Source organism: Dama dama, chromosome 5 (assembly GCF_033118175.1).
Source record: "Dama dama isolate Ldn47 chromosome 5, ASM3311817v1, whole genome shotgun sequence".
NCBI lineage: Eukaryota > Metazoa > Chordata > Mammalia > Artiodactyla > Cervidae > Dama > Dama dama.
Genome location: NC_083685.1, coordinates 17,539,293 through 17,567,042, shown reverse-complemented (window position 1 = coordinate 17,567,042; position 27,750 = coordinate 17,539,293). Strand labels below are relative to the sequence as shown.

Below are 27,750 nucleotides of genomic sequence, written 5' to 3'. Positions count from 1 at the left end.
CCAGGGATCAAACCCAGGCCCCTGCATTTAGAGTGCAGAGTCTTAGCCACTGGACCACCAGGGAAGCCCCTCACTTTGATTTTATTTTAGAGTCAGTCGTGTTGTACTAGGGTAGATTCATCCTAGGTGTCAAACACCTTCATGGCCCAAGATCTTGCTGGTGATTTCACCCTTTGATGGACCCTCCCTTTCCCCAGCCCCAGACAAACCTCTCTTCATTTATTTCAAGATCTGCTGGATCTGAAAGGAGTTTTGGGTCGGGGATTTAGAACAGAGTCTGAAAAGAAGCAAAGCTGATTTAGTTCATATTGTGTGCTTGGTAATTAGCCTTGTGAGGTGAACTTGATAACCACTTCACTACAGAAACGGTAATCAGCCTCAGAGTAACAAATGCTGTCTGCACCAGCGCAGCTCCCTGCCCAGTGCCAAAACCACATTTTGCTGCTGATTCCAGTGAGAAGTTTCTGCCCCAGAGAAGTTCAGTATTAGGCCCCCAAGGCCACAGTCATTGTGTATAACACGACTGACTGTTCATCTCTTCCTGGCCTTCTTTAAGGCAGAAAGAATTCAAAATCCAGACTAAAAACCAACTGCAGACCACCTTTCAGGCTCTTATAAGCTTCCAGAATTACAGTGAGAGACTGCTCAATGTCCAGGAAAGGCACACTAGCTAAAATGGTTCTGAAATAGTTTTCGCCTCTGGAAGTCCAGCTTTCAAAATTCATGCCTGACAGAAACCGTGTCCTAAATGACAGCATTCTGGGGAGGGCACGTAAGTTTCAGGGAAGCAAGAAGAAGGGTTACCATCAGGTGGTAAATGGTTACCACTACCTTCAGAAAATGAAAGTGAAGTTGCTCAGCCATGTCCAACTCTTTGAGACCCCATGGACTGTAGCCCACCAGGCTCCTCTGTCCATAGGATTCTCCAGGCAAGAATACTAGAGTGGGTTGCCATTTCCTTCTCCAGGGAATCTTCCTGACCAAGGGATCGAACCCAGGTCTCCTGCATTGCAGGCAGATGCTTTAACCTCTGAGCTACCAGGGAAGCCCCTTTAGAAAATGAGAAGAGGGTATAAAAGAGTTATGACATTAATCAGGATAAAGAGACCACTCTCTCTCTCCCCGACCCCCCCAAAAAGTAAAAAGTCTTATATAACTTCCCTGAAGTGCCCTAATGCACAAATGCAAAGCATGCTTTTTGCCTGCTGCAGGCTGACTGCAGTACTGCCTTGGGGGGAGAGAACCACATCGCAGAGGAGATTGAGCTTTGGCTCTGGGGTAGAACTCAGGGTTCCTCAGAGGACAGGCTATTATGACTTTACTCTGTCATTTAAAAAATCTTAACTTTAAAAGCTGCATCTGTTGGTGTAACCACTACAGAGAATTCTAGGACTCCCATTTAAGAAATTTTCACAGGCAGGAATGAAGACTGGCCAGCAGCAGAGGCCTGCCAGAGAACACTTGGTGGCTTCCTAACCCTGCTTCAGATGCTGGCCAGGTCTCTGGGTGGTTTAGATGTACCCCCCAGTGCCATTAAAGAACAGGAGCTAGATCTCAAGAAAAGTTCCTGAAAATTTTCCCTTCTGCTGCCAAGAGGGAAGTAACACAGCAGAATCACTGCAACAGAGTTAAATCAGCTTTATCCTGGAGGAAACAAAATAGCTTTCCTCAAGTGTTGTAAGAGTGACTTTTCTTTTCCAGATTAGCCCATGGACTTTATCACAACGAGCCAAAATCTGCCACCAGCCCAAGCAATGTGGCGTCATGCACGGCAGCCAAATCTTACGGGTAGTATTTGTAGCTTGTGTACCCTGACTGCACCAGGAGAGGGGTTTCCAAGTAGTGACAGAAGGTTGTTCATTTGTGATTTGCCAAGTTCTCCACATTCTTACTGACTTGCTGTTTAAATCCCTTTTTCAGCCCAGAGCAACTTCACTGAGCAAGCAGGGAGCGGGGAGTTGCTTCAGTGCTTTGTCTTACACGGTGGATCCTGAATGAGTCACATTTATGACAGTTTTCAAAAACAAAACCACCCTATCTCTGTAGAGGGCCTGGGAAAAAGTCTTGGGTGTAGAAACTGTTTTTTTTTTTTTTTTTTAACCATAGTTTGCAAGAGAATGGTGCATCTGGGTCTTCTCTTAACCCAAGCCTCCCAATTCAGAGAACCTTCTTCTCTATCTGGTTCAGTTACTTTTTCTTAGATGATTCAGGTACAAGCTCCCAAGCAAAATAACCACCAGAGAGACACAGATTTCACACATGGCAGAATCATTTCAAAGTTTGGTTATTTTAATGCAATTTCACTGTTCAAGGTAGTATGGATATGTTAAGTGGTTCATTTTCATCCTGCAGAAAACACTAAGAGTTTCTACCTTATGTAATTTTGTCAAATTCAAACATGACTCGTTGACTGTTTTTTTTTTTTTTTTTTTTTTTTTAAAACATTTTCTTTACATAGCTTGACAAGATTTTTTTCTGGAACATTTTTTTTTAAACCTTCAAGTAGTTTGGAAACATTTGCCTATTTGCTCCTTCCTCTGGGCACAGCCTTTCAGAGTGTTTACCTCACCTGTACTGAGAAAAATCTCTGTTCTCCCAGTGGTGGCAGAGCTGCTTGACAAGAGGTGATCACAGAGAAATGAGGAGCAAGCAAGCTTTGTCAACTACTTCTAATTCTCTTAATTAGTATGCTACGATCCACCCCAGCTTCTGCAAGGTCAGACACGCACAACAAGTACTTGGCCAAAAAAGCAGGATTCTAACTAGTGTAAAAATAGATTTTAAATAAAATAGAATCTCTATAGGAAAGAGAATTAGGTTAGCTTCCCATTCCCACTTTTGCTTTAAGATACCTGTATATATATATATATAAGTCCAAGGGGGACTTGTGGAATTGGTTTGCCCTAAGAAAAAATTGAGAATGTCTGAGTACATTCATGTTGCAGAGTTACAGAGAAGGTTCTTTGGGAAATGCTGTGGCAGACCCCACAGAAACGCATTGTGATTAGCCATACAGTTGGTGTGTGAAGAGGTGACACGGAAGACTTTTGGAGGATGAGGCCTAATCATAGGCTAAAAACCAGTTCTGAAGTGTGATCATTTGAAAACTTTGTCTAATTATAAAAACAGAAAAGAAAACCCATCATTTAACAGTGTGTCTTGTTAACCTATATAGCTACCTCTTTTGGAAGCTAAATTCCAACACGGGTCTTACTTTAATTTTGCTTAATTACCACATATTGCGAGGGTTTTTTTTTGACATTTCTGTTTCTAGAAAAAGTACACAGACCCTCTGTTGGCCCATATAAGCATTACATGACTGTTTTAAAGGGGCCTCTGTTAAAATTCTAATTTTTGAATTTAGCAACAGCCTTTTGGATATATCTTCAAAGCGTAACTGCAGATCTGCCTAAGCTCCTCTAGTCACAATCGAAACACGTAGCCCAATTTTCTGTAAACACTCAGGAAATACTGATCCCAACAAAATACAGTCAGCCAGTCAGTGGCCTTGCTCATACCTTTTCACATGGATGATAAATCTGCCCGCTTCTTCTTGCTGGATGCTAGGAAATCCACTGAGATTTGAATCTTAGAGCAAAAATTAAGCCTCCTTCTCTGAGGTTCATAATGAGCTGTGGAGGCATCAAAAATAAACAAAGTGGGGACGTCACCAGTTTTCCTACACTGGGTCCACTCAGTATGCCCGGGGGCTGTTTGTTTTTCCTGGCGAGGCCTAGAGCAAGAGGAGATGGCTGCTGGTGACAAGCCAGTGCTGGGTTTACACACCTAGCCTCTTTTCATTTAACATCTAACCATTTCTTCAATTCCCCAGAGGCAAGAAGTGATGCCAATGATATGAGACTAATGCTAGGGCGTTTTCATAAATCCTTAGTGGCCAACGGGAGCCTCTCTCTCAAGCAACTGCTGTGACTTCTGGCAAGTTTGGTGCCTTAGAGCGAGGTAACATTACCTTTCAGGGGACACAAAAAAAATCCGAGCTCTTAAACTGACCCCAGAACTGGAAGTCAAATACACCAACTCAATAAATACAACGGAAAAATGCACAGCAGTGTTGGGGCATCTATCAAGTAGGAAGGCAAAATGGTCATCAGAACGTCTGAGGTTAGTGAACTATCATGGTTGAGAAAAGCAGCCACCTTTGAAAACACTGCTTGTTTCCCTCAGCTCTCCTGGTCGTCAGCCTTCTACGGTCGTTACACCACACGCTAGCAAATGAAAGATCCAAACAACTGTGGCTTGATCCTGACTTATACTTATTCAGGGTCCACCCTCACAGTTAGCTGAAGGCCCCAGCACGCCCTCGCTGTGCCAGGGAGAACAGTCCTGGGGAAGTGCACCTCTCCAAAGATCACTTGCCCCTCTTGCTGCGGCCCTTCCTGGAGGACAGCTTCCCACTGCCCCCAGAAGATGGGGGGCTGGAGGCTGAGGCCATGGCGATGTTGATCTGTCCCTCCTGGATTTCCTGCCGGGTCTCAGCGGGCAGGTGGTTGATTTTCTGCTGCGTTTCCAGGTAGAACATGACATCCCGCAGCTGCTCCTGGATCTCGGTGATCTGCAGGTCCTTCTGGTCACAGGTCTCTTTTAACACCCTCTCCTCCTCCTTTAGCTTGTTCTGCAGGAGGACTTGATTGGCTCGCAAACACTTGTTCATTTCCTGCTCCTCTTTGAGCTCCGTGGTGAGTTTGGCCACTTTAGTGTTTAGCTGAGTGCACCTTTCACAAAAACAAAGGAAGACAATGCATGTTTTCCATTTGCTGACAAGAGTCCCCTTTCTGCTCTGGGATTGAACAGAGAACATGACCTCAGAATCCACTTATGGCAGACCACTCCCTCCCATGGCCAAGGGGTCTGCTGCCACTGCAATAGCCATCTGAAATCAGAATTCTGCTTCGGTTAACTCAAGTGTAGCTTCAGGACAATATTTCAGGATCAGAGATTTTTCAATAGCAGAAACTATTCTGTGACTCATGGTAAAATGTCTACTGCTTCTCTGAATTGTTTACATGAGTGGCTTAGATATGATAACTGTGATAAAGAAGTTATGAGGAAAAGTGACATTCTTAAAGAGTCAAGTGCTCTGACCTCACTGCATTTGCTGGAGAAGAGTCTTCAAGAAGAGGGAGTGCCTTATTGATGCTCAATCTTACTCACAAGTAAAGAATGACAAATTAAAACACCACTTGAAATACCATTTTTATGTATCAGAATGCCAGAGAGCTCAGATGTGGGGAAAGGGGGCACTCCCACATGGTGGCACTGGAGTGTGAACTGCTACACACTCAATGGAAATCAACTTGGCAACATCTATGAAAATCAAAATTTCACCTGCCCTCTGACATAGCTATTCTACTTCCAAGAATTTATCCTATAAAATAAATATATTCAGGGTTGCACTAAATGACATATGGACAAAGATGCTTATTGCAACATTGTTTATAGTAGTAAAACATGTCCATCAAGGGGAACTAGTTAAAATTATGATTTTCATACATGTTACAGGATATAGATCTAGGTGTACCAGTCCAAAGGAAAAAAAAAAAACCTCCAAAACAGAATATTTTACCAAATAGAATACCTAATATTATTCAATTTTTGTAGAAAAAAGATGTATGTGAGATGTACAGGTACAGTAAAAGAGCTCGAACAAGAAGTATTCACTGGTGCCATTAAGAACCTCTAGATCAGTGGTCCCCAACCTGTTTGGCACCAGGGACTGATTTCATGGAAGACAGTTTTTCCATGAACCAGGAAGTGAGGAGGGGACTGTTTCAGGATGATTCAAGCGCATTACATTTATTGTGCACTTTTTGTATTATTATTACATCAGGTCTACCTCAGATCATCAGGCATTAGATCCTAGAGGTTGGGTACCCATGCAGGATTTGGGAGTGAAAGAAAACTTTTAGTTTTAACTTTTAAATTCTTTGGAACAGTTCAATTAGTTAGGGCACTGAAAGTAAAAGAGACTTTTTATTTTTATTTCTATTTATGGTGTAGTGTTGTTTTCACAACAGTTAACCCCTTTGGTAAAGTTTCTGTTGGAGTGATGAAAAATTCTGGAATCATAGTTGCACACTGTGAAGGCACCTCATGTCACTGACTGATATACTTAAAATGATTAATATGGCAAAATCTATGTAATACGGATTTTACCACACACACACACCCCCAGACCACTAAAAATATCCAGTTATTTGCTAGGGGGAAAACAGGTGAAAGGTGTATGTAAATTCTTAGAACTATCGTTGCAACCTTTTTGTAAACCTTAATTTATTCCAAAATAAAAGATTAAAAAAAAAAAACAAAAAACCTTCTTAAGGGACAATTATCCCCTTTATTTTTTATCCATTTGTCTGGAGGCAAAAAATCCAATTATTTTTGTGAGTCTAACTTATGCTAGAAAAGTAGTTTCATTTAGTAGCAATTATCTTCCCAAATAATAGTAGTAGAGAACTACTGTTCTACAGTAGTAGAAAACAGTAGTTCTTGCCATGTTGTTAATGAGTTTTTCGCTCCATATTCAGTATCTTTGCCTTTAACTCCCAAGCAAAGCCAGAAGACACACCATCTCCAGTTTAGATGTAAATATCTTTCCTAACTGCCATTTCTCAGTCACCATGGCTCAGAGAGGCTCTGGGCAAAGGGAGATAGCTTTCTACAGGCAAAAATAGGAGACACTTGTGCACAGTGTAAGCACAGTCATCAGGAGAGAGCCCTGTATTCCACATGGCATCCATCTGGCATGAAACACTGAATTTTTTACTAAACAGGAAGTCACAGTAGATCTGCTCCATATATAGGGAGACCCTTGAAAACTTGGTGATACACACACACTTGACAATAATGAGTGCGTGTCCATGGGAATAAAGGAGATTCTCTGTTTATGGAGCTTGTTAGAATAAAATAGCTAATTAAAAGAATAGATCAGTTATACCTACTTTCTTTCCACAGACTGCTTTTCTTTCAGGAGATCATTTAGTCTGTGCTCTAGATTATCACATTTCTCAATTGTTTCTTTAAATTTGGTCTTCATGTTGTTAATCTGAAAGAGTAAAAAGAGATCAGTTTTATTTCAAAGACAAAGCTGTGTGGCCTTTGGGGCTAACTTTACAATTTTCACCCCCTGACTACTTGTCTTTAACTTTGACAAACCAAACTTAGAAAAGGTGAGACCATTATCGGAAAGAATTTCTGCAACAAGAGTAAGTATTTTGAGAACTCCCTTTTTTCTTACCATTTCTCTCAACCAGGATGAAGAGGGATCAAAAGCTACTGAATGTTGAGTGAAACTGCTAGAAGGTAGAGCTTCAGGCTGCAGAGCAGGAGATGGTTTTGTCAGAAGCCAGACCAGAACCTCCCATTCTTTTTTTTCTTTTAATTGAAGTGTAGCTTATTTGTAATATTATGGTAGTTTCATGTATACAGAAAAGTGATCCAGTTATACATATATTTTTTCAGATTATTTTCCATTATAGGTTATTATAAGATATTTAATATGATTCCCTGTGTTATACAGTACATCCTTCTTGCTTATCTATTTCAAATATAGTAGTGTGTATCAGTTAATTCCACACTCCCCTTCCTATCCTCTTTGGTAAATATAAATTTGTTTTCCATATCTGTGAGCCTGTTTCTGTTTTGTAAATAGATTCATTTGTATTATTTTTTAAGATTTGGATGTAACTGATAATCATATAATCCTTGTCTTTCTTTGACTTACTTTATTTAATATGATAATCTCTAAGTCCATTCATATTACTGCAAATGGCATTATTTCATTCTTTTTTTATGGCTAAGTAGTATTCCATTGTATATATGTACCACATCTTCATCTATTTATCTGTTGATGGACATTTAGGTTTCTTCTATTTGTATTGGATATTATAAATAGTGCTGCTATGAACACTGGGGTGCATTTATCTTTTCCGATTAGAGTTTACGTCTTTTCCAGATATATGTTTAAGAATGGGATTGCACGATCGTATGGTAGCTCTATTTTTAATTTTTTTAAGGAACCTCCATTCTGTCTTTCATAGTGACTGCACCAATTTACATTCCTATCAATAGTGTAGGAGGACAAGAATCTCCCATTTTTAACTCACTACTGTTTTTTACCTCTTGAGATCATATTCTAAAATTACACTTGACCCTTGAATGATGTGGGGGTTAGGGATCTCAACCCCCTTAAAATTGAAAATCCGAGTATAACTTTATCATCAGTGCTCTGAGGTTCTGCATCTGCAGATTTAACCATCTGTGGTTCCTGTAGTACTATAGTAGGCATCCGTTGAAAAAAATCCACATGTAAGTGCAGTTCAAACCCATGCTGTTTAAGGGTCAACTGTATTATCCAAATAATCCAAAGGTACTTGTTAACAGGTGATTCTAGCTGTTTGGTATTCTTTCCCCTCCAAACTCACTATTAATATTCTCATGTACTCTGAAGTCACATGCAACATAAGCAGTTCTTAGTTTATTGAGTTTATATAAAGGCAATTTACAGAAAGAATTCATATTACATTGTCTTAAAAACTTATCACTGGTCTAAAGACAGGAAGAAGATAGGTGGGTCATGAGGTATTAATAGTAGGAAATGGAAGTGACTGAGAGTTTAAATCCTATGGTTCAGGCATTGGCTAGGTGTCTTATAGGTAGTATCTCATTTATTCCCTTTTTTTCCATTTATTCTTTATTACAAACCTATGACTTAGGTGTATAAACTTTTTACAGAAACTGAGGCTTGAGAAAGGTGAGGCAATAGACCCCAGGGTCACCCAGCTAGAGTGATGTGAGTCCAGGACTGGACCCCCCCAAGTCTGGGTTCAAAGCCAAGTTCTAAAACCCTCTCTGCATCAGACAGTGGGCCAAAGCTCAATAACAAAGGAAAAGTGACCTCTGGGCAAGATCTAAACTCTCAGCAGATATTCATGCAACATCCATCATGCCAGAAAAAAGGTCACTACTTTTAATGCTTTCTTTTTAAACATTTGCCATATGGCCTGCCTAGCAGGTCTCTAACTGCACTGCTCCCTTTTTTTTAAAAAAATAAGAATAACTGCTTTGTAGTAATTAACTTTAGAGCCAACGTTATTAAGTTGGAAGAACATGCAATTAAAGGGAGATTTCTAAAAGTTCTGCTATGTCATAAAAATAAAAGTAGCTTTCAAATTACTCAAATTCTATTCGATATTAATTTTTTCCTCAATACTGTTTTTAAAATAAGACCATGAGATCCTTTTGACCTTTTTCTCTTAAACTTACTCCAATCAGTTCAGGGAAACTGGAAAGGACAGAAATAACCATCAAAAGGAACCAAACTGTATGTTTTGGTGACTAAAGACAATAAGGCAAACACATTTAAATCAAGATGAAAAATACTAAGTGACCTCAAAAAGGTTTTTAATATTGCTAGAGACAAATGTTATGATGGTTTAAATTGGTGGTTTAAGAAACATTTCTGACCATTAGCCCGCAGTAAGAAACACTTTGTACACACACACACACACACACACAAACACTCCTGAAACAGAAGTTTCACAAAGTAGTATTAAATGTGGTACACTCTGATATCTATCCCATGCTGTTTAATAAAAATACCAGTTGTGGCCCACCAAACTCAGTTCACAATCCATAGCTGGAAAAACAGCAATTTATATATGGAGCTAGAGGCTTAAAAGAAAAGATTTATCTTTTTTCTTTAAGCTGTGTCATGCAACTTGTGGGATTTCAGTTCCCCGACCAGGGATTAAACCCTTCCCCTTTGTCAGTGAAACTGCAGAGTCCTAACCACTGGACCACTTAGGGAATTCCAGGAAAAAAGTGGTATCTAGGAGAATTCACCCAGTTATTGGGTGGGGATTCACAAAGTTACTAAGATAAGCATTTTTAAAATAACTATTTAAATCAATGATTTAAATTTAAAAGCCTTTAAGACTAAGGGAATCACTGAATTATGACCAGTGTCCCTAGATCCTGAGAATGGTTCCCAGAGCCCCAGTTATACATGAACATTCAGGTGCTCACTGGTTTTCAAACTCCTTTCTCTGGTACCCTCAGGGTTCCTTATGCATGCTGCAGACAAAGGGAAAACCAAGTAGGTGGAGCTCTGGGCCACTCTGGGCTGGATTTCCACCAAATCACACCACTTTTCTTTTCTACCCACTGGAACAGTGAATGGCCTCTTCTTTAAAGGATTATCTTGTTAAATTTTCAAGACCACTGCCTGAGACCAACAAGGTGCCATGCTGACTACTCTAGCATCTCTGCCTAATTTTATTCCCTTCAATTTTAAAGCACCATCTTGTTGCCTTAGGAGCCCATATTCAGCTCCCCAAAGCAGCTGTTCCCAAGTTGACAAACCACTTGGCTGACTCAAATTACAAATCCTCATGCACATACTTCTATTTTTTAAATGGAATTGCACAAGCCACTAGAAAACCTGACTGAATGAACAAACAAACAACATCCCAACCTCAAAATTACTTAAGGCTTTAAATCCAAGGTTTCTTTTTTTAAGTACATACCAAGTGTCTAATTTTTTCCTTAATTTAGTATAGAATAGGGCTCAGCACACAATAAGATTGTGTGCAGGGGTCAGCACACAATAAAATCTTGATTTACTAGTCCTAGGTGAGAATATATGTCCACTTCCCTTCTCTTCAATTATGCTTAGTTGATTACATTTGCAGTAAGTGTATTTTTGTGTCTTCCTTTTCCTCTTTTTGACTAATTTCACTCTCACTGTTGTCTGGAAGTTGTTTCCTGATACAGCCTTCAGAGGGTAAGTCTCCAGTATAATGGCAAGTCAGGTGTTTACTGGAACCTTGATCAAGAGTTAGGTCACTAGAGTGAGCCAAGTCAGAGAAGGCAGTGGCAACCCACTCCAGTACTCTTGCCTGGAAAATCCCATGGACAGAGGAGCCTGGTAGGCTGTAGTCCATGGGGTCGCTAAGAGTCAGACAAGACTGAGCGACTTCACTTTCACTTTTCACTTTCATGCACTGGAGAAGGAAATGGCAACCCACTCCAGTGTTCTTGCCTGGAGAATCCCAAGGACGGGGGAGCCTGGTGGGCTGCCATCTATGGGGTCACACAGACTCAGACACAACTGAAGCGACTTAGCAGCAGCAGCAGTGAGCCAAGTGATTCCAAATCTTTTCTTTTTTCTACCCTTACTAGCCTCCAGCTTTGCTGAAATTTAACTGACATAAAACAAAGGTTTCTTTTTTAGAGGTAAACCATCTCTCTACCTATAGATGAGACTAAAAAGAAAGATTATAAGATCCATTTTCCCCTGTACTCTGCCTTCTCCCACCCAACAGCAGGCTGTCCTAGCATGTGGCATTTTAGTAGTCCTCAAACGAGAAACTTACTTCCTCTGCTGTGTCCTTCTCTATCCGGACTATCTTGTTTTCCCAGTAGATTCGTTGTGACTCCAGCTGGCTTGTTAGTAAATACGAATACTACAAAAACACAGAGAATGGACACCAAAACATAAGTTACTGTTGTCAGTCTCTGAAAGTCAATTAAAACCTGATTTTCAATGACCTGCAGAAGAGTTAAGAGGAACATTCAGAATGTATATTACACCCTGGTTCCACTCTACTCAATAAATTAGGGGAGCACAGAGATGACAGTTACACTTCAGTCCCCTCTGGGGGCTTACAATCAATCTAGTTAGGGACAAACAGAGAAATGTACAATTTAAAAAACCCTTGTTTCTGATCAAGCTGGCTTCAAGAAGAACCACATGGTTTTAAATCAAGTATAACTCAAACCAGCTCATCCAGCTACCCCTTCAGGAAGTTGTCCCTGTCACTTCCAGCCTTGGGTTAACTGCCCCTCTTGGCTCCCACTGTGCCTATCATTAATAGCACTTACGACATTAGCACTTAATCAGCCATTTACCAGGCTCTCTCCTTGACTGGACTGTGAACTCTTTGAAAGCAAGGCTATATCTTTAATTTTGTGCCCTCGGTGCCTGGCACATTCTGGATGTCAAGAAAAGTTTGCTACCCAAGTGCAGGAATGAATGAACAGTGCTGTGTAACTAGAGAAAGGACAGATGGCTTATGACAGTAGGATCTGATAGGGTTTCTGACAGAAGCTGAGATTTGAGAGGACCCTTGACACCTTGACAGACAGACAGGAGGAGGAGACAGAAAGATTCCAGAGAAATGTGATGCTGCGGACATTCAGGATTATCTCAGCCATGAAGTAAGACCAGTGAAGCTGGAGTGTAGGGTGTGGTGAGATGGGGCCTATGCAAAGTTCTGGGGTATCACATCTAGAAATGTGAGCCAAAGAGTGGCAAGATCACATTTTGTATTTTGGAAAAGATCATTCGAGGAGACTGGAGATCTACTCATGTTTGCAGGCCAGAGAAGAAAATGAAAGAGCCACAGAAAGAAGGGACAGTTTGGGAGAATGTATGTCACTAGAATGTATGCTCCAGGAGGGCAGCGAGTCCATTTAATGCTAAGTTAAATGGAAGAGTAGCACATGGAAGAGTAGCTGACAGACAGCAATCCTCAACAGGTATTCACTGAATGAACATACTTAATTTGTAAGAGTTACTAAAAACCTAACACTAAAGATTGGAACTTTTTTCATGTCAATACAATATATTAATGGTAACAACATTAGCTCTATTTTATGCCATTTCACTGACCTTAAACACCTGGAGATGAGCAAGTTTTCAAATGTCCACTTCTTTCAATGGTTAAGGTATTTGTTTCAAAAGTAATTGTTTTGAAATTTATATAAAATAGGACTCATGTTAAACTTTTCCTTCCTTAATATAAAATTTACATATCAAGTTTATAGTTATATAAAGTTTACCGCTATGAGAAAAACCCAAATGTGCTAATTTTGTTGTTTCTTCACTTATATGAATATCCAAAATGGCTTTATCTATATAAGGCTTTATCTTTATCCAATTACTAAATGCCAACTCAACATATACAAAAAAGCTTCTTGGCATGGAAAGATGCTATTGGGGATTCCTCATTCTGACCAAGTTTGCTCCATTTCCGCCTGCTATTGTGATGCCAACGGGAAGATTCTTAACTTCTAGTTTTATCACAGCTACAGAGGATAACCCTAACACTGAATTTGAGACAACTAGGAACATAATGTTGAAAATTATAAGGCTCAATGAAACTTAAGATTTCCAAAGAAGAAAATCAGATGAAATAAAAGTATTTAAAGACTCCTTCAGAGCAATAAAGATCTTTAAAACAAAAGCTAACATGCAGGGCAAATGGCAAAATTAAAAGCCCAAACAACCTTTCAAGTTAGAATAGTAAAAAGCAGTAGACATAGGTATTTAGTGATTAATAATAAAATATCTTACCTCTAACTGTAAGGCATCTATTTTCTCCTCCTGGCAAGTATCACCTTCACATTCATACTGTACCAGCTTTCCATCTGTTTTACTTGCAACCAGTCGATGGACATAATTATCTAAAGAAAAGAATAAGTCAACCAAGGCATGGTTTTTCAGAATGAAAAGGGTCTCCATAAACCTTTAACTTGGACAAAATTTTTGTTTTCACAGATCCAAATTAAATGCTGTGCAATATTTCTTTAAAAGTGGTTTAAATCACTTGAATTTTTTAAAAAAAGAGTGAGAGGGCAGGAGTATAAGTATTAACTCTCTTTAACTTGGGCAATGCAGGCCATTCACATATGAAAGAGGGCCCTATGGGTCACCATGAGAACTGGAGTTTGCCACAGCTGTCAGGAAGATTTCAAGTGTGAGAAAGGAAGTGGAGAGGTTCTGACAGAGATGTTTTTAGACAGAATGAAGCCAAACTAGAAAATAGGAGTGGTATTCACCTCCAGCATAGTCCCAGACTCGATGGTTGGTGAGCTGCATGGCATACGTGTGTTGGGTCTCCTCAAAGTGCTTATAGGCATGTCGACTCACATATCGTCCACATCCTATGTGGCCACATATTAAACAAATCCAAAGGTTCTGCCAGGAAGGAGGTAAGATCTTCATTAGAGATGTAAAATTACATGACCTGGTGTATGAGGTATATGATACTGGGGTGTATGAGAGGCCTGACAAGGGATGAGATTTAGAGATGTTTCTACAGGAGTTCTGAATCAGGGGACTTATTCAAACTTATTCAAATTATTTCAAATTCAAATAAGTCCCCTTATTCAAACAAGGGGACTTCCCTGGTGGTCCAGTGGTTAAGAATCCACCTTCCAATGCAGGGTCCTCAGGCTGGATCCTTGATCACGGAACTAAGATCCCACATGTCTCTGAATAACTAATAACTAAGCCCGAGTGCCACAACTAAGACCCAGTGCAGCCAAATAAATAAATATTTAAAAAAAAACAACCCAACAAGGATCATCTTATGGGTCAATTAGTTTTCACTCTGGATTCTATGGAACTCTATGTAAACAACAAGGAAAAATAATTTATCAACAAAAATCTCAGCCTTTTCAAACACCAAAGAATGAAAGCATAAAGTATTTTGTGTAGGAGTAAAATAGTTTGTGTATTTTAATTTTTTTTTTTGTCTGATCCTCAACAGAGAGGAAAAAAAAAAAATCTGTCTCAAAAAGAACTGAAGAGAATTTAAGTCACATTGGGCAGAAGAAAATCCCAGACAATTAAAGCTGTGTACATTATTATTTTCCACCACTTGTTACTTACTTCCTGAACACCACACTCAAAACACTTATTTTCTTCTACTGGCTCTGGCGTTTGACAATATCGGCAAACAGGACATCTATAAAGGGCACCAAAAAAATAATGACACAGATTAAATATAAAAGACAGCTGTAATAGAACCCCAAAGTCAAAAATTCAGTTTTATATACTCCCTGTCTTACATAATATTTTTTATAACAACTAGGGCTATCATTCAAAAGACAAACACTTCCAAGCTATTCTCAGACAAAAAGAAAAAACAAAATCTTGATAAAGCTGAAGAAAAAGGAGAAATCTTTTTCTTCATATGTCCCATATCTTTTTCCACTCTTCTGCCTAAAGCTTAGGTAATCAAAGAACTAGATATTTACAGATTACAATTAGAGACTTGAGACAAGTTATTTTTTTCATGTCTGGTCACCCATAATGTATTTTTACTTGTAATCTACCTTATCTCCACTTCCTAAAGTTTTAATCATCCAATATGTACCCTTGTCTTCTCAAGGCTGCTCCTAAGAGTTGAAACTAAATTCTGTAGTAAATTTCACTAAATTAAAACAAAAATGTTAATGTACTCATGAAATGCATATGACATTTTATCATACAATGAATTTCACCTAGAAGAAGGTATCAGTGCTCTTGTGAGTACTGTTCTGATTTACAAAAAGCCAAAAAAATGGCACAGAAACCAAACTCATAGATACATAGAGAGGAAAGGTGGCTACCAGGGGCTGGGAAAAGGGGGAAATGGGCAAATATTGGTCAAGAGTTATAAGCTTTCAGTTATGCAAGATGAATAAGTTCTGGAGAACTGGTATACATCAATGTTGACTATAACTGACAGTATTATTGTCAGTTCCTGACAATAATTTACTATTGTCAATTAAATTGACAATAATTTACTGAGGACATTCCTGAAATTTACTAGAGGGTGGAGCCTGGTCTCACCACAAAATAAAAATAGAAAGAAAAGTAAAAAAAAAAAAGGAAAATGGTAAAGGTGTGAAGTGATGGATATGATGACTTGCTTGGTTGTGATGTGTATTTTACAATGTTGATGTATATCTGGTCATCCAGTTGTACACCTTAAATACATAAAATTAGTTATATTTTATTTTTAATTGTAGGCTAATTACAATATTGTGATGGTTTTTGCCATACATTAACATGAATTGGCCATAGGTATACAACTGCCCCCTCCCTATGTACCCCCACCTGCTGTCACAGAGTACCAGCTTTGGGTTCCTTGCGTCATACAGCAAACTCTCACTAGCTATCTATTTTACATATGATAATGTGTATGTTTCAATTCTATTCTCTAAAAATCATCCCACCCTCTCTTTACCCATTGTGTCCAGAAGTCTGTTCTCTACATCTGTGTCTCCTCTGCTGCCCTGCACATGGGATCGTCAGTACTACCTTTCTACTTCATATAAGATCAATAAAACTAAAAGCTGGTTCTTTGAGAAGATAAACAAAACTGACAAACCGGTAACCAGACTCACCAAGAAAAAAAGGGAGAAGACTCAAATCAATAAAATTAGAAATGAAAAAGGAGAAGTTACAATGGACAACACAGAAATACAAAGGATCATAACCGACTACTATGAAAAACTGTATGGCAATAAAGTGGGACAAGTTGGAAGAAATGGACAAATTCTTAGAAAAGTATAACCTTCCAAAACTGAACCAGGAAGAAATAGAAAATCTGAACAAATCAATCACAAGCCTGGAAACAGAAACTGTAATCAAAATCTCCCAACGAACAAAAGCCCAGAGCCAGATGGCTTCACCGGCAAATTCTACCAAAAGTTTGGAGAAGAGCTAACAACTATGTTGCTGTAACTCTTCCAGAAAATTGAAAAGGAAGGAAAATTCCCAAACTCATTCTACGAGGCCACCATCACCCTGATACCAAAATCAGACAATGATACCACAAAAAAAGAAAATTACAGGCCAATATCACTGATGAACATAGATACAAAAATCCTCAAAATTCTAGCAAAATTCCAGCAAACGGAATCCAACAGCACATTATAAAGATTATATGTCATGATCAATTGGTCTTTATCCTGGGGATGCAAGGGTTCTTCAATATATGCAAATCAGTCAGTGTGATACACCATATTAACAAATTGAAAGATAAAAATCATATGATCATCTCAACAGATGCAGAGAAAGCTTTGACAAAATTCAACACCCATTTATGATAGAAACTCAATAAAGTAGGCAGAGAAGGAACATACCGCAACATAAGGCCATATATGACAAACCCACAGCAAACATTATCCTAAGTGGTGAAATACTGAAAGCATTTCTTCTAAAATCAGGAACAAGACAAGGGTGCCCACTCTCAGCACTATTATTCAACATAGTTTTGGAAGTCCTAGCCACAGCAATCAGAGAAGAAAAAGAAATAAAACGAATCCAGACTGGAAAAGAAGAAATATATACAATTTTGACTGTCAATTATACTTCAATAAAACTAAAAACTTTTTTGAAAAAAAAAAAAACCTGTTAACCCTTAACTCAAGACAAAGTAATACTAAGTGCCAGCCATGAATATTTGTGTCTGATGGGCAAACATGATAGAAAGAGGGTTACAGCTGAGGATAAGTGAACTAGCAGCACCAATGCTCAAGATATAACTAGAATCAATCTGTTACTTAACTGAATAAATAAAACCAAGGAAAGGAAATATGCAGGAAGAACACTAAGTTCTTATTACAGATAAGGACTATGTTTGTTAAGAGAAAACTAAAGGATTTAGTCTGTTTCTTTTTTTAGGATCAAAAGAGAAGACAGTAGAAATTTGAAAAAATAACAAAAGTTGCAGGTAGGATCTCGCAAGCAGTCTTGTCAAAGGTAGGAACTAGCTCTGTGTCATCCCTTTGGTCTATGTGGTGGCTGTAGTAATTGTGGGATAAGAAATCAACAATTGGGGCTTCCCTGGTGGCTCAGTAGTAAAAGAATCCACTTGCCACAGAAGGAGACACAGGTTCGATCCCTGATCCAGGAAGATCCCACATGCCACGGAGCAACCAAACCCACACACCACAACTATTGAGCCTGTGCTCCAGAGCCCAGGAGCCGCAAGTATTGAGTCCACATGCTGAAACTACTGAAGCCCACGTGCCTTAGAGCCTGTGCCTTACTAAAGAAAAGTCCACGTGGCAATGAAGACCCAGCACAGTCCAAAATCAATATAATTAAAAAAAAAAGAAAAAGAAAACAACAAATGAATTCGGAAATCTAACTTTCAATGCTGTGCCAGAACGATCTTTCAAAATATATGATCCTGAGAATCAAAAAGGAGAAAAGAGGGGAAATTACAAAAATAAACTTATTTGTACCATACAATTAGCACTCCATGATATATCATCCCATCTGTCTATTAAAAAATAACAGTTCATTAATTCTTCCTGCTTTCTCTTCAAAAATAATTACGAGCTGTTACCTTATTTTCCTGAGGAGATATTTGGGGAAACCCTCTCAGAATGTCATTTGCTGACAAGAAAGTACCCTTCAAGGCCTGGTACCAATACTATCTTCTGTAAGCAGCCCTTCTGGGCCAACCCAGAGGAAGAACCAGCTTGATCTCTCATCTCTGCCTTGAATTGTACGCATACATGTGTGATTCTCCCTTAGGAGATTCAATGTCCTTAAAGAGGGTCTGTGTTTTCATTCTCTGTCCCTCAGCACTGTGCATGTAGAGAGGCTTAAAACCCACTGGCTGAAGGAATTGTATTGTTTGGAAGGCAGTCGCCCAGTGGGTTGAATTCTGGTCCCAGTTCTGGCATTCTCTGTCCTGACACTCTAAGCATGCCGATCATCACCTCTGGGCCTTAAGTCTCCTCCTCTGTAAGTAACGAGGAGGTTGAACAAGATGGTCCCTGAGGAAACTTGAAAATGCTATGGTTTTACAAAAATTAACGTGGGACTTTCTGATGGTACAGTGGATAAGAATCCGCTTGCCAATGAAGGGGACACAGGTTCAACCCCTAGTCCAGGTGGATCCCACAGGCCACAGAACAACTAAGCTGGGGTGCCACAACTACTGAAACCTACATGCCTAGAGCCTGTGCTCTCCAATAAGAGAAGCCACCGCAATGAGAAGCCCACATGCGGCAACAAAGACCCACTGCAACCAAAAAAAAAAAAAGTTAACGTGTACTGAGAGTAGAATTGGAGTGGTGGGAAACAAAGAAGTATCCAGAACTTAAATGGGGTAGCAGATGGACACAAGTTACAGACTAACACTTTATGGAACACACACATCTCAGAGTGGCTTTATTCAAGGCAAATTTAAACCTGGACAATTCTCTGAAGAACTCCTAAATGATACCACAGAATTGACCAAGGACTCTACAGAACTGGGGCAAAATTATTCTCTGGTTAAATAAGCCACAGGAAAGCCAGCGTCTATATATTTGTTCAGAGATCTTTACTGAGCTCCTCCTACGCACTACGTCTCCCCCTAAGTATGGAGGGCACCGCAGAGAACAGCCTGACAAGGTCCCTGCTCTGGAAAGCTGGCCACATGGGGGCAGAGAACCGAGACTCCTGTGGACTTTCACCCCTCCTCACTCCTGGGCTTTGGAACGTGACTTTTTGCTTCCTGGGTACACCCCTCCCCCACACCATCTTCTTTTGGGTTCCACCAGTCACCTGGCTAACTCCTATTTCTCTTCCCTGAGTGCTGCCTCTAGGACAAGCCTGGTGGGGTCAGGGCCCTATTCTCTAGTCATGGTGCTGCAACGCTGTTCCTTGTGTAACCTCGTTTATCTGTGTCATTATTTGATTCTGCACCTTCTTCTCTACTGGGAAACCCTTGTGGCCAGCGTCTGATCTACCTTTCTAGCTAAGACTCACAATGCAGTTTGCAAAGGGAACAGCAACTTTTGACTAGGGGAAATAAAAGTACTAGGGGAATAAAAGCACCTCAGTTCTTTGCACAGTGCTCCCTTTCATACAAACAGGGTCTGTGCTGCATTAGGAAACAGGACACCATAGGTGTGCGTGCACCTCATACTTAGTGACTATTGTTACTACTGGCCACCAAGCCATCAATAATGATAAATCCAAAATGTCAGATTGGTGTAGCCCGGCACTCTAATAAGAAAACCAAAGTCAACGGCAGACATAAAGTGCAAGTGATAAACAAGATTTTAGACCTAGATGCCCTTTAAGTAGAGGAGCCTCAAAGCTAAGCTTTACTCCCCCACCCCCTACTCCTTTCATTCTCTGGCTCTTGGAAGGAGAGAACGATTCATGCTGCTTTGGGACATTCCACAAGGATATTAGTCAGCATATTAGAAAGGAATTGGTCTACAGATGCTGACTCCATGTGAACTGAGGAAAAGCAAAGAAGAAATACAGAAGGCCCTTCCATGTGACCTCCTTACCACTGTGGTACACAGGTTTATAAAATCAAATACTTGGAGTGGTTCTTTCTGCAGGGTGGCTGTTCTTAATTCTGGGAAAGGGTAATAACGAGCTCTGACAGGGAGGGGATGAACCCCTGCACTCACGTCGTGTCGTCCCAGCGCTGCAGACACTGGCTGTGGAAGCTGTGGTTACATAAGGTGGTGAGGATGCCGTTCACGGACTCGTCCATGCGCTCCAGACACACTGTGCACTTGGGCAGCTCTGTCAGGTCCATCACAGGGAGGCTGGCACCCTACAGGGAAACACCTTGAATGAGTCTCACTCGTCATCCACAGGTTCTCCTTTTTCTTTTTTAAGGCAATAGTTTTCCTGATACTCTTTGACTCCTGGTAGGATGTTCTCAATATTATTACTTTGTGAAAACAACCTAATTTGGTGAGGTTTTCATCCATGCAACAAATACTAATTGGTCGCCTCCTGGAGTCCCAGGACTGTGCTAGGCACTACGATACCAAGGGGACAAAGCTGACAAAGATGCCTGCCCTCACAGAGCTGACACTGGAGGAAGCGAGACTGCTGCAGAGTCTCATGTTATCAGACTCCCAGCTCTAACTCTAAATGGCCCTGACCATAACAGAACACAAAGGAAAAAAAGCAGGCGTGTATCTGAATGATTTTGCAGAGTAAATGAAAACTCAACACTTTCGATAATAGTATCAACAACAGTGATTTTTATTTATTTAGTACATACTTATTAAGTCCCTGCTTTGTATGCCAGACACTGTTCTAGGTGTGGGACTATAGTGAACAAAAACAGATTCAGTTAAGTTGTAAAACACGAAGTCTGTCCCTTTCCTCACAGAGCTTAGCCTCTAGTAGAGAGAGATATGAAATTCAAATTTTTCATTTCTAATTATTTTTAAAAACATTTATTTATTTATTTGGCCACAGGTTTTAGTTGTGGCATGTGGGATCTAGTTCCCTGATCAGGGATCAAACTCAGGGCTCCTGCACTGGAAGCACACAGTCTTAGCCATTGGACCACCAGGGCAGTTCCCCAAAACTCGAAACTTTTAAAAACTGTTAAATTACCAATGGTTGTAAAATGGTTGTAATTACCAATGGCTGTGAAAGAACAGAGTGTGAAGGGCATAAGGATCTAGGTGGTCAAAAAAAGAGACCTCTAAATGCAGCAATGTCTGACCCAAGCCCTGCCAACTAGGGGACTGCTGAGGCAAAGGTGAGGCACCATAAATAAGAACACACCGAGAAAAGTCACATTAATCTATGGTCCCTAAAGAGCAGATATTTGAAAATCTCTCAAGAAGCCATGTTCATTTAGAGAAAGGAATTCGTAAAACTGAGGTCCTGCACAGCACCTGGCAAAAGAGTAGACTGATTTTTTTTTTTTTTGGCCCACGCCCCTCAGCCTGTGGGATCTTAGCTTCCCAACCAAGGATCGAACCCCCAGGTCCCCTGCATTGGGAGCAGAGTCTTAACCACTGGACCACCAGAGAAAGTCCCCTTTGCTGATTTTTATTTTACCTAATCTAATGACAGAACAATCTGATCTGAACTTATTCCTATCAAGTGGAATTCAAGGTGAAAAGTTCTTTAGGGCTACTTTAAAAGAGGAAATATTAACAGTATAACAGAGCTGGATCTACTACTTTATTCAAATGAGCACATATTACAGGAATGCTTCCCATGGAGGGTGGGAGATCAGAGCAATTATTGATACAAATTGCTATCAAAAGAGAATTAAGTATTAGGATAAGGATTAAGGGTTAATATTTAAAACAAAAATATTCATTTTGGGGCTCTAGGCACAGTTTCATCCATCAGGAATAGACACATACTCAACTTCAATAACACAAATAATATTGTTTTTTTAAAAAAATACTTTGGACAATTTTTAAAAGTTGAGATAAAATTCACATATATAAAATTTGCCATTTTAAAGTGGTTTTTAGTATATTCACAAAGTTGTACAACCGTCACACCACTATCTAATTCTAGAACATTTCTGTTACCCCCAAAAGAAACCATGTGCTTGTTAGTTGTCACTTCTCACCTCTCTCTCCCCTAGTCTCTGGCAACTAACTTATTTTCAGTCTCTATGGGCTGGCCGATTCTGGACATTTCCACAGGTATCTTAACTTGCAATTTTATACCATTCTGATACATTTATATCAAATATAGGAATTATTTGCACTCACATCCTCAGATTTCAACACTTCTGCCCTCTCCACATAGACCAGCTGGCAAACATCATCTTCTATTGAGTTGAACTGGCGGCCATTGCATGCCATGTAAAAACTATCTGCATCAGCCTAGGTAAACCAGGGGGGGAAAGGGAAAAAAATTAAGAGCGCGATTGTGGTAATGTGCTTTCTATTCAAGATGGCTTCAATTATTCTCTTCATCAGCTTTTAAAAGTTATACTTAGGAGAGAGAATCACCACCAAAAGTAACATCTGTGGTAGCAGGTTCACAGGCTAAGTGAACCCTGCAGGTCAATATCCTACTCTACAATTTTTTCTGATATGTGGTAGTTTTATTTGAATGACCAGAAGCTATTGAAGTGCAATAAACCAATGGCTACTACAATTTTAATATATAGTCAACCAACAATGGTCAATGTTTCCCTTGATATCGTTTTTTTTTTCCCTTTTGCCTCTAGTCAGCACTTTCACAACAGCTGAGGTCAGTTCTATTTGGAACCAAATCATAATTGATGACTGTCAATGGGAGAGTTTTTTTTTCTTTCTGGCTGCACCTTGGGGCTTGCAGGATTTTAGTTCCCACACCAGGGATTGAACCTGGGCCCATCAGCAGTGAAAGTGCTGAGTCTTAACCAATGAACTGCTAGGGAATTCCCTATGGAGGAGCTTTTTAAACAAATGTCAGCATGTAGGTGAGAAAAAATAGAGGACCAGTGGAAATGGTAGGGAGTGAGAAGCCAATTCCTTTTCTTCAATAAACCAAATAATAATAATAATTAACACATGATAGTCAGACAAGGATTCTGTCAGGAGGTTTTAAACAACCTAGTGTATAATACCAAAAGCAAAACTCTTGGTCAAGGTCAAGAGGTCCAAGATGAACTAGCCTTTAGAATTCTAACAGTCTTGTTCCCTTGGAGTGGAAGACAGAAAAACCAGGGGAAATCAGTCCCCTGCAGGTAAAGCCACGAAAACACAAGTGCATTTGTAGATAATAACACAAGTAAATCAAATCTTCAGTCTAGCCTCAGTAGGAAGTAACAAAGAGACAATTCCAGCTTTTAAAGCTCAGCAATTTTTAGAGGCAGCTGAGAAGCTGTGGCTTGTGTGGATTTCACTCCCACACAGGCATTAGCCCCAACATAGGAAGTTTCCTGCTCTGGCCCTGCCAGTACAGACAAGCTGCCTGAAGAGAGGAAGTGTGTTCTGCAAAAGGAAATGCCGCACCATCAACCTTGAGGTCGATTTGAGCTGTATCAGGCAAAATCAGTCCTGGATGTCTACCCTCACGGGGTCTTGGATCTTAAGAGCCACTGTAAGCTTTTCAGTAGTTTTTCACTGCACTTGGATGATGTAATTCAAGTGTGGATTCTTGGATTATCTATGCTATCATAATATGACCAAGTGAGCTAAGCCACTAAGGAAGGATGACCAGTTCTGAACATAGATTCTGGAGGGACGTTTTGGCGGAGAAGGGGAGGCTTTTCCTTTGGGCAACAACCTGTGTATTGGGTAAAGGGTATTTGAAATTCAAAATGTTACAAGCCAGTTCTTGGATAATAAATGTCTTTAACACTAAGAAGCAGCAGCCCCAAATGGCTTCTCCCACTTTTCAAGAGTAGTGGCTCTGCCTTGAAATGCTTTTGGATGAATAAGCAGCACAGTGAGCCGCTGGACTCAAGCACCAAGGGCCAGTGGGCCATGACCAGCTCTTCAGGGCCGCCGGCACCACCAGGAACTGCTGCAGACGTGGCTGCCGAGAACAGCAGACCCGGCCAAAGACCTCCAGCTCTGCAGATGCTCCCTAAGCGCCCAAGCCTCCTCAGGGAAAGGGACAAGGTTTGTGATACTGGGAATGTGACAAAATCTACTCAATCTCAGATAAATCCTTTCTTTCTTGGGGGAGTTACCTGGACCAAAGGTGTATACTTTTTGAACACACTGCTCTCTTCTTTAAAATCTTGGTATTGGAAATGTAGCTCCACTGGCTGGGATATTTACTGAGCACCCAATGCATGCCAGGTACTGTATATGCAAAGGACAAGAGCAGGGAGCAAAATCCATGTGGTTCCTGCTTCAACCCAGCACTGAGATGCATTGAACAAAAGCCTGAAGCTAACTGCAAAAAACACAGAAGAAACAACTCATTTAAAATGCCTGTACTGTACAGAGCCCCAAACTGAATGAAACCCAGCTTCTTTTTTTTTTCTAGTCCTTTGATTTGATTGTTCTCTTCTCAGGATTAACTTAGAAAAAGAAAAATCTATTATAATCAATGTTTCTTTACTGTCACGGTGATCAACTAGTGCTACAAAAATATTTTTTACTTCTCAAAAGAAAGTAGGCTGGCCTAAGCCTACAAGTGATAATGAGCCAACATACTCCATTGACAGGTTATCTGTCCTTCTCTGTTCCAAAGAACTACAAAACTGAACCCCCTTCTGCCTCCCTGTACCTTGAATTATAAATTAATTCCTCATCAAAGGGCACAGTACAACTTTGTAGGCACATCTGACACCTCCAGCATAAAGAAAGATGAGGCCAACAGAGATTCAAGAAATGTTAAAAGGGGTAAAAAAGGCCTATTAGTTCTTAATAAAAATTCTCTGGCGAGAAACAGAAAGGAATAAGAATATAGTTACCTGCCCAGGCCATGAAGTCAGGCTGCCTTGTTTGAATCATAACTCTTTGACACTAGCTGTGTATCCTTGGGCAAGTGATTCACCCATGTGTGTTTTTTCAATGATAAAATACGAAAATAATGACACCTACCTCATTACATATCTGAGAGGACTCGAGGAGCTAATGCATGCGAAGCTAATACCTGGCATCTGGTAAGTGATCCAGAGTTGGTGCCTACTGAGTCTACTCTCATTAGGGCCCAATATTAATTTAACATCTTTGAGACCTATACTAGGGAGGGTGGTTTAGGCCTTAGAAAATCCCTGAATAGAATGAGCCTTAGACCTTAAGATCTAGCGTTACAGATAAAAAAATACAACTCACGATAGCAAGGTCAAGGATTCTATCTTCAGAGAGCACTAAGAAAGCTGTATTACAGTCCTAGAAAACATCTGTCAACTTAAGCAACTTACACGTGGTCAAAAGACAGAGGTGGAGAAACAAGTATTGGATTGGTCAAAAAGTTCATTTGGATTTTTCCATAAAATCTCACAAAGAAAATCCATTAAGAGTGGCAGAAAATTTCCACAGCATCATCTGCAGACTGCGAAGGGTGGCATATGCTATAGAGAAGTTTATGGGGTTTTTAGACAAGTGAGTGTTGTGGGCTTAATACACTTCAGACTAAATAGAAAGCCTAACATGTTCTCAAACATTTTTTTCCCAATCCCTTTCTATGACATTATGTGTGTTACCTGCTTACCACCCTTGCCCATTCAGTAGAAGCTAAAAGTGAAATACTGTCATGACACAATTCTTTGCGAACAGTGAGTACCTTCCCTTGCCCACATCCCGCTTCTGCTGGACAAGGACTACATCCTAGGGATTAAAAGTGAGGGCTTAATTCCCAGCTCAGTCACTTATTTCTAGCTGTATAACCGTGGCCAAATCACTAACCTCTCTCTGCAGCCGGTTTCCTCATTTGTAAAACTAGGATAACAACAGTACCTGTCTACCTCATAGGGTTATAGTAAGGATTATATCAGCTACTGCCCATTAAGCACTTAGCAGAGTGAATGGTACAGAATAAGCAGTCAATAAAGGTTGCGTGTTATCACTATCCTCATTATTACATTTAAAAGATTTAATACACCACTTGCCCACTATTCGCAAAGTGTCTCAGTGACCTTAGACGGTGTTCTGACAGTCAGTGAAAGCAGCTGTTAGGTGCTTTTCAGTTCTCAGTGTCAACCTGTGAAGTCTAAGCTCACAAGGCCATTGAAATACGTTTTAAAGGTCTCCCTCAAAGGTGCGGTGCTTTGTAAAGGTTAAAGATAACTGTGTACTCTCTTGGCCTCGGAAATCCACACTAAGTTTTTTTTTTCTGGTGGCCCAATGAACAGGTACAAATACAATTCAACTCTTATTTCTCTTAATTTTCTATCTATGATCAATGAATGGCCACTACTGCTGTCAACTCTAGCTTTTCATAATGAGGAGGTGACAAATGGGCATTGTGTCACGAGGTTCTATTATCCACAGATCTTGGTGATTAGTCAGACTCAATGGCAAATGACCCTACAGGCACATTTATTTCTTTGCCAATCTGCAAGTTGGAACTGCTTATCTGGGGTAAACTCAGGAAGGCTATTTATCAGTGAGGTATGAAAGAACTAACTTTGACAAAGCTGCATTTCATAATCGAATGAAATTTCAAAATGTAACAGGTTACTAAAAAATACAAACAAATTAAAGAAAACCTATGGACAAGGTAGCCCTCTATTAACCTGCATAATACCTAAAGCTTACCTCATTTTTATATTCACATAGAAACATGCAGACTCCTAAGAATGAAAATACAAAACCAAGAGAATATCTAACATCTTTAGAACTGAGGCGCATGCAAAATTATGCTTAATGCAACAAGGGAAATGGACTGGATGGCCAAACCTTCTTAAAAGACTGTTACAATGCACAAGTATACTTTTAAAAGCTGAAAATATCACCCTTCTTTCAGAGTTTGTCTTTCTATTGCAGTGATTTCCAGTTAGCACTCAAAAGCATCTTTAATAATTCAAGGAATGTCACAAAACCCCTCATCATCAAAAAAATTTGATTTTCTAGAATGTGCCCAAGAATATCTACAAAAAGAGAATGACAGAAGCAGGGGCACAGTTTTATAATGGCAAATAACAATACAGGGTTAAGAAAGGTTGGGAATTACTGTTCTACTAGAATAGTTACTACTGGATAAACAAACACACACAACACTAGATTTCACACTCAATTTGATTTATAAAAAATAACAGCTATGAATTAGAACTCTGTGTCTGCTGATGAATTCAGCAATATTTCTAGAATTTCATTAATACTCTAGAAGATATCAAGACTTCTAAATGTAAGATGTAGTAAATTAAACATGGCTAGTATCAAACACTTTCAAAAACACAGTTTTTGTGGCAAACAGATTTTTAATATCTTAACTTTTACCTGTGCACTAAACTTTATCAGCACCATATATTGATTTGGAGTAGAGTCTCTGATGATTTTCATTTGTTCAATTACTTCATTAAATGGGGCGACAAACTTCATAAGGTCATGACTGGTCATTGTAGCAGGGACTGTGAGAATACACAGCATGGCACTACGCCTCACATCTTCTTTTAAGGAGGTCATCTTACTAATAAGACAATAATTAGACTGTCTTGAATAGATGAGGTATGGTTAGTTCAAGCAACACTAATCAGACAACTTTTATGTTGAAGGAAAAACAAAATGTAATACTTTATAAATCAATTTAAACAGTTTGTTATTTTACTGGAA

General features: G+C 39.7%; 1 protein-coding gene across 1 annotated transcript in view; it reads right to left on the bottom strand.

Moving 5' to 3' along the window:
* Positions 1–2,268: 2,268 nt before the first annotated feature.
* BRAP (BRCA1 associated protein) overlaps positions 2,269–27,750 on the bottom strand; it is a 30,083-nt gene continuing 4,601 nt past the window's right edge. Inside the window, exons 4-12 of the mRNA XM_061141915.1 lie at positions 27,418–27,607; positions 22,300–22,413; positions 20,224–20,372; positions 14,696–14,771; positions 13,861–13,999; positions 13,376–13,485; positions 11,394–11,483; positions 6,960–7,063; positions 2,269–4,733 (exon numbers count right to left, since the gene is read on the bottom strand). Of these exons, the coding sequence (XP_060997898.1) occupies positions 4,370–4,733; positions 6,960–7,063; positions 11,394–11,483; positions 13,376–13,485; positions 13,861–13,999; positions 14,696–14,771; positions 20,224–20,372; positions 22,300–22,413; positions 27,418–27,607 (1,336 nt within the window). The 3' untranslated portion in view covers positions 2,269–4,369. The remainder of the gene's footprint in view (positions 4,734–6,959; positions 7,064–11,393; positions 11,484–13,375; positions 13,486–13,860; positions 14,000–14,695; positions 14,772–20,223; positions 20,373–22,299; positions 22,414–27,417; positions 27,608–27,750) is intronic.